This window comes from Callospermophilus lateralis, unplaced genomic scaffold (assembly GCF_048772815.1).
Source record: "Callospermophilus lateralis isolate mCalLat2 unplaced genomic scaffold, mCalLat2.hap1 Scaffold_137, whole genome shotgun sequence".
In the NCBI taxonomy this organism is placed as follows: domain Eukaryota; kingdom Metazoa; phylum Chordata; class Mammalia; order Rodentia; family Sciuridae; genus Callospermophilus; species Callospermophilus lateralis.
Window position 1 is genome coordinate 116,109 of NW_027512527.1, and position 13,119 is coordinate 129,227.

The following is a 13,119-nucleotide window of genomic DNA, read 5'->3' on the forward strand; positions in this document are numbered from 1 at the left end:
GGGTTAAGAGCAAATGTTCATTCTACTTCAGGTTTCTGAAAAACAGTGTTTGTAATAGTATCATTGAAAAGTCTCCGATTTAGAAGGTAGGGTAACTACAAGGCAACTTTAGGGTTTGTTGTTGTTTTTTTTTTATTTTTAATTCAGAAAAGGCTACATCTTGGCAGAGGAGCTGAACCACTAAAATTTGTAATAAACAGATTGAAGATTAGCCTTTTACTTTATTTTCAATTTCTGTTGTGATACAATATACTGTCATTCTGGGTTTCTTTAAGTCTCTAGTTTACCCTTATCCTGTTGGACCCTGAGCTACCTAACACTGCGGTCTCTGTTTCCTAATATTAATTTATTTTTACTGTTGTGACAATACTTGGCCAGCAAGCTTGACTACACCATTGTAAAGAAGGCCCCTTTAAAAGTATCAGTATCCATTTGGACTGTGCAGCAATGTAATCTAGACATCCTCCCAGATGCTCTCAGCAAAGAGGAACATATAGCCCCCTCATTACCATAATCAGGGCCATTCTATTCCCAAGACAGCTGTGGGCACCTGCCTTGCAGGTGACAGCTGCATTAAATCAGACCTCATCAGACTTCGTCCACAACCTCTTCTTCCCCACAAAAAATCCCAGAGCCTGAGTTCTGGTCCAGGTCTCAGCAGCAGGCCAGGCAATAAAACAGAGGTTCGTTTGCTGTCTGTGCTTGCTCTTCAATGTGCTGACAGAATTTAAGTTAGTCCTGAATGTGAAACCAAGGTCAAATTGGTATCACTTAAGAGCCTAATAACCAAAACAATACAATCATAACCAGAAAGTAAGTTCAACACATCACAATGCGATCAAGAAAACATGATCAGAAAAATACTACATTGCTGAGCTGAGGGGAAGGGAGAGAGAGAAGTCAGCACCATTTGAGAGGATGAGTGTGAACTTGATTTTGAAGCTCAGGTAGGCAGAATGCTCCTGGAGACTTGCTCTTGAAAAATCCCGTGTAAATCACCTTCCTTGAAATGCATACACAACATGCAGCTTGCATCGTTCAGTTAAGGAGACTTAAGGTGAATCCTGCTGAACAAGGATGAATTATTTTCTAATACAAAAACCCTGCTTCCTCATTATCTATTTCATAAAGTCAAATTCTCCAATTACACCCCTAACCTTCTGATTGTGACTGTGACAGTGGCTTTAGCGGTTATCTTGAAATCAAAGCCATCCTGTGTGATATAAATTCTATTGGAAACACACATCCCCAAAAATAAATTTCCAGAACTGGCCCTGACCCTGTTTTTTTTTTTTTTTTCAAAGAGAGAGTGGAGAGACAGAGAGAGTGAGAGAGAACCTTCTTTCTTTTTAATATCTATTTCTTTTTCAGTTTTTCGGCAGGCACAACATCTCCGTTCGTATGTGGTGCCAAGGATCGAACCCAGGCCGCACACATGCCAGGCGAGCGTGCCACCGCCCAAGCCACATCCCCAGGCCCTGACCCTGTTTTTAATTCAAAGGTTTTGTATCATACTGGTTTGATGTGTTGTGCGTGTGTGTGTGTGTGTGTGTGTGTGTGTGTGTGTGTGTGAGAGAGAGAGAGAAAACTGTCGGCTATTCTTTTATTCTTCGACAAAATATGAGTGGCACATCAACACGCCATCCTTCAGAGCACACACAGATGCCCTGATGCATTTTATTATAGTATTGTATTTATCTCTGTGCTTTTGTAGTGGGGAAAGTGAAGGGGAAAAATTATCTTCCTGAGGCATCACACGAGTCCCCTGATGGCTCTAATGATGCCTCTTCCTTCACACAAGCCCTATTTCCTTGGTAGGCCTGGTGCTTACAGACGCCCTGAGGGCAGAGCCCACCCCGGAAGTCAGAAGTCCCTCCCTTCCCACAGCTTTCAGACCTGAAAATCTGGAAGGACAATTGGAAGTCTGGATAGAAAAGAGACAAAATGAGCACCTAGGAAGGGGAAGGGAGGTTAATGCTTCCCACATTTTCCAAGCAAATGGGAAAAAGGAGCCAGTGAGGCCCCACCAGAACTTTTGTGGACACAGGCAGAACTTCTTCATCTTCTTACCTCTGTAGAAATTTTCAGAGCCTAAAAGCACATCACAGTCAAGGAATGAGAGTGGAAGAGCTTTCCTTGCTAGAAGGTGCCAACTACTGCTGATGTTGAACCTGTAGGTTCCAGCGTGGAGGATCCAGATCCTTGTGGTTTAGAGGAAGAAAAGGGAGAAGACTGCATTTGCTATAACATCAGTACTACTACTAGTAATATAAGAGCAACTCTAGCTTATGGAGCCCTTACCAATACCAAATGCAAGCTGTCATTCCATATATTTTACATGTATTAATTCACTTAATATGTATAAACTACATTCACCGTACAAGGCAGGTACTTTTGTTGTATAGACAAGGAAACTGAGGCATAGAGACATAAATAATTTGCTGCATCTTGCACTAATTAAGCACCAGAGCTGGTTGAGGAGTTCCAACTGTTTGGCTTGGAGCCCGTGCTCTTAACCACTGTACTATACTGCCTCCCACTGGCTGTATGATCATAACAAACATGTGAATCACAAAAAATGTTAGATCAGCATATCCAACCTAAATGTTTTCAGAACCATATATATAATTTAAAAAATTTCAGTAACCACATGAAAAAGTAAAAGACACATGAAATAAATTTTGCTTTTATCCAAATACTAGCACTTCAACATGAAATCAATATAAAAATTATTAATGAGAAATTTTACATGTTTTCAGAATATGTGTTCAAAATCAGTGTTTATTTTACACCAATAGCACAACTTAACTTGGAAAAGCCATATTCCGAGTGCTCAATAGTCACATGTGTTATCAGATTAGTCCAAGCAACAGCATTGAACACTCAGCACCCTAGAATTAGGTGCAGCATCGACCTGGACTCTATAGGAAACATCACACAATGATGGAGGTGACTCTCACTCCCACCCAGAAATCTAACTTCAGTCTGAGTATCAAAAGAAATGTCAAAGAAAGTATAAAAAGTGAAGATCTCTGTTCTGTAATATTTGCTTTGATACTTGAACCAAAATCTTTGAGAAATACACAGTGTCCAGTGGATTTAAGTTCTTAAAATAATTATCTCTGCTAAGTCATTCCTCTTCCCACTTTATTCCCTTCTGGGGAGTCCTCCTAATTTACTTTCTGTCTTAGCAAGCTTCATCCTGCTTTGAGAGGCAATGCACAATGCCCCACTCTAACCCATTTCTTAACCAAACTATAGCAATATGGGTTATATTTTTCATTGATATAAGCCCTTTTGCTTTCTTTTCAGGAACTGAGCTAACCTATTAGAGACCAGAACAGGGTCTTTAGATCTTTGTTCTGTAGTAGCTATGTCATTAGCAACTTTTGTTATTTCTTCCCTATCTTCTTATATGGTTTCTACAAAGAACAAAAGGCCAGGCATGCATCATTAGGCCCCTTTTGATTCAGATCAGTTATAGAGCCCACCTGAAAAGCAGCATGGCCAGTTATATATACATGAAACTCTCCTCTATGTGTATAATTCTCCTTATCAAAGAGCAATAAGAGTTAGGATAAACTAAACATGAATAGCTTCCTCCCCCAGATACCATGGATTTTGTCTCTCTTCTTGCAGAGGGTTGCAGATATTTAATGATCATTTTTATATGGTATTTTTTTCCATGAAAGCAAAAGGAGAGCTTAATTATAACATTTCATTAAGAAATGTATCATCTCCTAGGCATAGTGCAAGGATGATTAGTCATTTTGCTGTCAATGAAGGGAGTTACTGGATAATTGCAAAATTATATTAATACTCTCAATAGAGTCAAAATAACATTTCATGAACTCTTCAAGTTGAGAGGACCATACAGAACATCTAATTTCTCTAACTTCCCTGAGGATAAAAATCATTAGGAACACCCTTAATAAAAAAAAAAGTCTGTGGCCTCATCCAAGACCCATTGAATCAAAATCTCAGGCGAAGAGCCTAGGAAGTTGTAGGTTTAATAAACATGAGCACTTCAGCTTATTACCATCATCAGGAAAGTTGAGGGAACAGTGAGCTTTGTTTTGCAGATGAGATCGAAGAACATGACTTGATTCTCACAGCTGCTGTTCATCAGATGGGAATCAAACCCAACCCTCCCCACTGTAGGCCAGAAACTTTCCAGGAAAGCAGAGCATTACTTTAGAAGCACAACCAAACAACAACAAGAAAGCCATGTCTTCTATCTGTAAAAAAGGAAGTCGCAGCAAATAGTAACCTTTCAGGGGATAGGTTTTATATAATTTTATAATATAATCTCCTAGACTGCTCTTAATTCAGGAAGATCGATGAAAAGGTGTCTGCAAGCATTACACACACACACACACACACACACACACACACACACACTCCATTTCTACTTTTTCATGTACTCAGAAGAGACCATCTTTAGTGATTAGGCTATAGTTTCTTTTTCATGGTGCTTGAAATATTCTATATGCACTAATTGTCACTCTTCTGGATTCTAATTAGCTCTTTTCAAGTCAGCCATCAAGTATATGGTCCTCCTTGGTACCTGCAAGGTGATTGGTTCCAGATCCCTTGCAGATACTAAAATCTGCAGGTGTGTAAGCCCTCTTATGTAAAATGGGATAATATTTGCATATAACCTAAGCACATCTTCCCATATGCTTTAAATCATCCTTGATTACGTATAGTACTTAATACAATGTAAATTCTACCCATTTTTTTGTTGTTGTTGTTACAATGCTTAGGGCATAGTAGCAAGGAAGAAAAGCCCTTTTATGTTCAAAACAGACACAAATTTTCCCCAGTATTTTCAATCCATAGTTGGTTGAATCTTGAACATGCAGAATCCAAGAGCATAAAAAACTGTATACTGGGGCTGGCGATATAGCTCAGTTGGTAGAGTGCTTGTCTCGCATGCATAAGGCTCTGGATTCAATCCCCAGCAACACACACACACACACACACACACACACACACACACACACACACCAAAAAAAACCCACTTTATATTTATTTACTTTGAATGACCAAACACTTTCTTTTGTCGTTTGCTCTTCTTTAAAGAAATAGAGAGTTATCCTTCAACAAATAACTTGCTTTTTAAAATTTCAGGAAGACCAAAAAGGTGTCAATATTTGCCCTCTATTGTAAGAAATGTATGAAAGGAAAACCCAGTGAAAAAATGTCTTTCCATGATTTGGGGACTGAGCTCAGTGGTAGAGTGATTGCCTAGTATGTTCAAGTGTTCAAGGCCCTGAGTTCAATCCCCATCACAACAACAACCACAACAAAGCTTTTCTACATCAAAACATTGATAGTGCCAGCTGCTTCTTATTATAATTTCATTTGTTTCCACAGACTGTCCAAAACCTCCAAACATTCCTATGATCATGTTGGGGGTTTCACTGGCTATTCTTCCCATTGGAGTTGTCCTCCTGTGCATTTGGAAGCTGCTGGTGTCATTTTATGATCACAAAGAAGTTGCCAAATTTGAAGCAGAACGATCAAAGGACAAGTGGCAAACGGTATGTCGAAACTCAGGGCTACTCTTGGTGCAGTGGTCCAGGCAGAAAGGATGGGAGAGGGACTCCACTTTCTTCTGTCTAAAAAAGAGTTTAGGTGTCACATTTTTCCCTACTGCCCTTGTCACAATCCCAATAGTTTTGGTTTCTATTCTGCTTTGGGAGCAAACCTCTTAATCCATTATCTGGCCACAAGTGTCCCTCATGACATGCATTGCTTCTCAGTGCAGTGGGTATCTCCACCACTCAGAAGAGTCCTGTGAAATTCCTCATACAGCAAATTAGGGACATCATGGAGGTATATTCTATTCAGTGCCTCTTCACCACCAGGAGGATCCCTTGGGCTCCATTTAATAACACATGGGTGCTGGATCTACATATTTCCATGAATTAGTTATGCTATAGCTAATGGAATAATGTTAGTGAATAGTCTGACAGTTCATGCCAATTTTCACGGAAATACTTGTTACTCATATAATTGGTTACAAAGCAAAGTTGAGAAGACTTTTTAAACACCAGGCAGTTTTTCTGAATAACATAAATTTTAAACAGCTACCTGAAAAAAAAGTATCAACCTTCAAATATATGTACTCAATGGGCATAATTTGTGTCTTCTCTTCACAACAGGCAAACAGAAAACAGGACTACAATTTTATGTGTTTCTATTCCACAGGAGGATAATTACATTTCTAGAGACCCCTAGAAACAATTTCATGGTTTTAATTTAATCTCTCTATCTCTAATGGTTTGTCTAGCTATCTAATAGCAATTATCTTACATTGCTGAGTCTCAAAACAGTGACATCACTGGAGAAATACAGGCAAACACAATGCTCCTTTGGGCTCATCTGCCCAAATAAATTGATGCTAACGCTGTTTTCTCTGAGCCTATACAATATTTTCAATTTCTAAAGCAAACAGAATTTTCCCTTTTGCATAATTTTATCTCAATAAGGAATATCTATATATTAGGCAGTTATATTTTAAACTAATCATAATATATGATGCACAACCAAGGACAATGAAAATTTTTATCTACTTTATCTTCCCATTAAAAATGCCTTTGGATACAATAACCAAATGTGATGTATGGATCTTCTTTGGATCCTAATTTGCACAGTCCAACTATAAAATATGTATTTTAAAACAACTGGGAAAAAGATAAATAACACTAGATATTAGAATAATAGCAAGGAAATATGCTTAACTTGATCAAATACCATTAGGCATGATGTCTTTACTAGAAAATATCCATCCTTTTTAGAGATGCAAACTGAAGTATACAAGGGCGAAAAGAAATGAAGGCTGGGATCTTTTTTGAAATAATTCAGCCTAAACAGAGGGTGGGAGGGAGAGATAGTAAAAGTAGTTTGGGCAAAATCTTGATAACTGTTGGATCTGGTAATGGGTCTTTGGAGGTTTGTTAAATAACTTTCCTCTTGGCATATGTATGGATTTTTCACAACTGAACAAAACCCTTCAGGAAAGTAAACTATGGAATAATTGATCCATCCCTAAGAATGTAAAACGTGACCTGATGGTTTATCTTGGTGACTTAGAACATAGTGATAATGAGGCCAAAGTTGTGGGATAGTTAACTTTGCCTGATACAATGGCCACAGATATCAATCTTAACTTTCACCAACTGCCAAGTAAATGCCTGGCAATGGTCAGAAGGGTGAGCAGGCAAAACAATGTGGATAAGTCAGCACAAAGAGCAATAGCAGCAAATAGTTGGACAACTATCAGCCCTGTAAAGTAGTCTTGGTGTCCCCATTTTGAAGATATGTAAACTGAAGCTGAGAACGATTAAGGGGCTTCCCAAACCTAGCTGCAGGTGGAACCCTAATCATTAGTTGTTCTTCCAAACACAACCTTTTGTTGATCCTCCTGGAAATAACAAGAAAGTGTTTCACAAACAGGCAGTTGGGCAGTTACATGATGCCTATATACCAACCAGCATGTTTTAATGTTCTTATACCAAGGCATGAGTGCTGGCAAATGATTAATATCTTTAAAATAACATTTTAATTAACAGTTAATTTCCCTCAAAACATAAATTGTTCTCCCTCTGGATGTAGAACATGACTGCAATTCAAATACCAAATTTTTGCTGTTTCTTCAACTAAAATGGGACAAAAACATGCATTAAACAGATAAAAACATAAATGAAAAACTATCATTCCCTGTTCTGTCGAGTTTCCTTGAATAACAAATGTGTGATGTTCCTGACTAGATAATGATGGAAATAATTATTCACTTGGATGCAAAAGAGGTTTAAATCAAATAATTCAGTTCAAATTTCTCTAATATATCCTCCTAGAAAAAAAACTAGTGTTCCTCAGTGCATACATTTAAATATCTTCAATTTAATTCAATTTTTATATAAAACCTATTTTTTCCCCAAGAATTTGACTGATTTTTAAAACCGGGGGACAAAAGGGTCAGTAGGGTCTCCTGTATCCATAGGGCCCCATTGGACTCTTAAGGTGACAAAAGTTAGGACAGGAAAGTCTTCACTCTTGCTTCCTGAAACTTTTTATCATAGCTGTGAAGAAAGGTTACCTTTTTATTATACTTATAAGCCCCCTTGCATATTCCTTATGAAAACACAAATGGAAGATATTTAAATTCATCTTTGATGAGACATTTTTTTCTAGGATAACAAGTCATTAATTTGAGGCAAAATAAATGTACAGGCTGACATTTCTTGCAGTCATGGATTGATTTTGCACTGTGATAAGCAAATCAGGTCTGCTTTTGGCAGTTAGGTGATCATTAAGAAAGCTGTGGGTCATGGCAGAATTTTCTTATTACCATTTTTTTCCAAGCTTGAAAAAAATGTGTCATTGCTTTTGCAGAATACACAGCCTAAACTAGAACCCCAATATTCCTTGGGGGAAAATCAGCCTGGTCACTCCAGATGATTAGGAGAAAACTGTCTAAATGATGGAGTGGAGACTCTCCCGAAATGGGGAGGACCCCAGTCTACATTTCAGTTGGAACTCCAGGCAGGGCCACTGCAGCCTGCACAGCACAAATGCAGGCACATCTGGTGCTGATGCCCCTATTTGCACCCATTCTCCTGGGCTCTGAGCATCAGCTGAGGTCAAGAACTGCCCCATTATACACACCTCTGACTGCAACAGGGACTTGCTTGTGCTCCACCTTTATACTTCCTCCTCAACCTCCTTCAGTAATGGAGTCCACTTTACCCATCATCCACCCCCCAAAAAATATCACAGACCTAATTTTTTGTTGTTGATGTTGTTTTAAAATACAGAATAAAAACTGCACAAAATTAAACATTCAACTAAATATCTATAAAATAACATTATTCCATCAATTGAAATTCAAATCCCCCCCACCTTTATAGCAGAAAAAATTCTAGTTAATGTGGAATGTGGATGCATTTTAATATGTTCAAGATGACATGGGGTAGGACCTACAAACAAGCGCTTGGCCCTACGAAGGTCTGGCCCTGCTCATAGTCTATTTATTCTTCCAGAATCCTTTTTCTATTCATTAAGTTTCCTTCCTTCAGCAGAGGCTCTGCCCTTCATTTCCAGCCTGCACCTCTTAGGTTTTCTACCTTGCCTCTTTAGCCAGGTCCTTTGTTCTTCTGTAACCAAGTAGATACTAGTGTTCTAAACATCAAAGAATTCCATGCATGATTTTTGTTTCCAAATGATACTCTACCATCATCAGAGACCACATCAATCTGCCATTCACCCTCAAAAATTCTAAGGTTTTCAGAAATAAGGACTTGAGATCCTTCAGAATTATCCAGGCTGAGCTCAGAAGTAGGAACAATACAGCAACCTGACCTTCACCCTCATCCACCAGCAGCCAAGCTACCTTTTCCTATTTGCCCTCAACAGAGAGATAGCATCTATCTCCAAAGGCACTGTGTCAGAGGTTGAGCCACTGGGTATGGGTCTGACTACTGCTCACAAAGAAGGCCCTGTAGCAAGTCCAAAGGCAATGTGTAGAAGAGGTCAGGGAATGTTTTTGTTTTGCTCAGTTCTTCTGACAGCTGAAAGAATGTTCTGAGATAGCCCTGCACAGTGGCACATGCCTGTAATCTCAGCAGCTCAGGAGGCTGAGGCAGGAGGATGGCAAGTTCAAAGTCAGCCTCAGCAATTTCGAGGTGCTAAGCAGTCAGTGAGACCCTGATTCTAAACAAAACACAAAATAGGGCTGGGCATGTGGCTCAGTGGTTGAGTGCTCCTGAGTTCAATCCCTGGTACTGGAAAAAAAGAAAAGAAAAGAAATGTTCTGAGATAGCAAATACAATCTTCTTTTTTTTTTAATTTATGTCTACAAAATATGACTATCTCTACAATTCATGGAATAAAGAGACCAATGTAACTCAGAGATAGTATCTGGACTTCACACATATGGGTTTGGGAATGTTAAGACTTGCAAAGCCCTATCAGAAAATATCTTTATAACTTTCTTCAGGATCTAAATGAAAAGAAACTTCCAAATTTGAAGAAAAGTTATAAGTAAGAACTAATAAGAAGAGGCAGCATGCATTGAACAGTTAGTATGTTTAGACACAGTGCAATAGGATCTTATCTCATGGACGGAGTAGGAAATTTGTTAATCCTTCTTTAATAGATGAGCACACCAAGGCCTAAGGTTGCTTAAGTAAAGTCACCTGGTAGGCTGGGTTTGAACACAGACTGTCTGATGCCAAAGCCTGTGTGTCAACCTTGGAAATTAGGAGAGAAGACACTGTACCTCACAGAGATCCCTTGCTCCTGCCTAGGACAGCTCACAGGCTTGGTCCTCTGATCCTCTGGTTACAGCACCACTGCTGCAAACACATCTTCAGCCTCAACAGCACAGCTGTGTTCTCTGGGCATGGACTCTCAATCTCCCAATGGCCCAAGGGGCCAAGCCATTTTGTGCTGTCTGCCTTCAGACCACCACTCACTTGTGAACCCAGGTTTTACATACCAATAACTTGCAGTCATCTGCTTTACACTCAGTTTTGTCTAGTAAGCATATGCCAGAAAGTTCTTCTGCTCTCCAGAGAAAGTGTTAGCTGTCCAGGGGATCTGTCTGTGCTCCTTCCAAGCAGCTAGCTGCTCCTCCTTCTCAGTTTTGATCTCATTTACACAACGTTATCGCGCCCTGTCTGATAGCTCACCACCAGCAGCTTCAAGACAGATACTATGTCATTCATATGTTATGTTTCTATCAGTTTCACTTTTCCCACTGTTCACATTACCTTACCTCTCACTTTTGGTTCACCAATTGGTGTTCATTCTGCCCGTTCAATGCATATTGAATACCTGTTATCAGCTGAACACTGTTTTCACTGGGTAAAACAGGCAACAGAACATGTAAACATGTTTCCTATCCATAAATCAGTGTGTTTCCAATGAGGGTAAGATTTTTAGAATGCCCATGTGGAGGGCTCGGTGTATAGCTCAGCAGTCAAGCGCTTGCCTAGCCTGCTCGAGTCCCTGGGTCACACACACACTGACCCCCTCCCCTTACACACACAGAATACCCATGTGGGACTAGTTTCACCTATTAGAAAAAAAAGCAAAGCTATAGAGCAACCTGAAGTGGCACTGCCATAAATTTGAAAATGCTAAGAGTATGAAATATCAAATGAATCAAAATTATTCCAATAGCTTCCAAGATTGAAATTGACTCTCATCTTCCAATTTGAACTATAATAAAAATACCTAGAAATATTAAAATAGTATCCTAACAAAGTGTGCAGACTTTCATCTGAACTTTTTTTTCTTTTAGGGAACAAATCCACTGTACAGAGGCTCCACTAGTACTTTTAAAAATGTAACCTATAAACATAGGGAAAAACAAAAAGTGGATCTCACCACAGAAGGCTAGAACCACTTGACATGTGGGAAAAGTTGGCTTTACTGATGTGAAATGTTAATGCACTATTTTATTTTCCTTTCTCTGTTGCTTCAAGAAGAGGTTGGCCTAATATAATAATAGGTCATTTGGAGATCAGCCATTCTCTGTATGAAGGTGAGACACTATGTTGACAGGTTCAAAGTAATCAAGAAGAGGAATTTCCTTAGCATAGAGGTGACTTTGGGGATCATTTGAGGAATACTAACTCTGTTGCATTAATGTTTCAAATAATCATCAAAATGATTCATGGGGGCCTGATTTGCATTTGAAAAATGTTGAAAATTAGAATCACTTTTGTTTCAGGAGTACAGCTACCTAAAGTCTTTGTCCTAGCAAAGTTACAAAGTCCATACGCTTATATTGTGTACCCACACTTGCAGTAGGTAAATCCATCCTAAAGGAAGTTTTATTTTAAAGCAGGAGAATTGAGATTCTGATTTCACTTCAGTTGAAAGGATTCATTTCTTCCACAGATATCCCAAATTGTAAGATTGATCATTTCTGTGAATTTGTATGCACCTGTAAGTCAGGTACACAGACACTTTGCTTTACAAATGAGGAGGAAGTAATTTATAAATTAAGTCACTAATAAAACCAAAAATAATAACCCTACCATTTAGCTTATTTTTAAATTACCTGGAAAATAATCTATGCTCAGTTTCCTTCTTGTCCTTGAGTTTTCTAACTGTTACTTCTCCCTTATTTCTCAATCATCTTACTCAGTATCAGAGTCTCCTAAACCTGTAATTGTCACATGAGAGTTTTCATTTCTTTTTGAAAAAATTACCTTAAATGGTTATCTTCTTCAAAGAGAGTTCCAGAAATATAAAAGGAACATGGGGTAAATAGAACAAATGTTTAAATGGCTGTAAATCAAGCACAATGAGAGTACACAACTCCCTCATGAATTGCAGATTTTTAAATCTATGTTCTTTTCCCATCTGCATAACCCAACGTGCACATTTCAGCTACGTGTGGTTGATGCACACCACACATTTAAGAAGTAAGATTTTACTTACAAAATACACGGGGACAATTAGGGGTCCATCGGTTGATTGGCAAGATGGCCTCTGTAGGATGTTATTCCTTATGGTTTCTGCTGTGTCAGAAAGCACTTTCATCTTATTTGATCCTTGCAAGGAAACAAAGGCTCAGAGGATGAGTTAGAAGAACTGGGATCGGAATTCACATCCTTTTACTCCAAGGCATTTCCTCCTTCCACTGCATGGGACTGCCTCTTTTGTTGTTAAAATGATAGAAACTCTGTATTAGTTAAGCAATAAAATTTGTTTGAAATGTACTAAACAAATAGCAGTTACAGCATGGAATCCAGGTGAGTTGTACTTTTGTGCAATGTTTATTAGCTTTGATTAAACTGTAATGAGAAGTCTTTTAGAGTTTCTTACATAGTGGAGGCTTCATGGTTGTCCATTGAATTGCCAGTGTAATCTCCAAGTTTCTTCAGTCCTAGCAGATTGATGTGTGTACATTTGATCACTTGGAGACCCCCCCAAATCCCAGTTTTTAAACAACTCAGGTAAATCATACATTTAGGGAGGACTGGGCTCTATGAGAAGTATTACTGAACAATCTCCTTGGACATCTGAAGGACTGATGTGCCACTCCGTTATTGATGGGGACGTCTAGAGCAACCTGCAGTGGCACTGCCAGTGACG

At 38.8% G+C, this 13,119-nt stretch overlaps 1 protein-coding gene across 1 annotated transcript in view; it reads left to right on the forward strand.

The window, feature by feature from the left end:
* Positions 1-11,413, forward strand: part of LOC143387461 (integrin beta-6-like) — a 49,623-nt gene extending 38,210 nt beyond the window's left edge. The window contains exons 8-9 of the mRNA XM_076841863.2: positions 5,346-5,546; positions 11,315-11,413. Coding sequence (XP_076697978.2) covers positions 5,346-5,546; positions 11,315-11,413 — 300 coding nt within the window. The remainder of the gene's footprint in view (positions 1-5,345; positions 5,547-11,314) is intronic.
* The last annotated feature ends 1,706 nt before the right edge of the window (positions 11,414-13,119 follow it).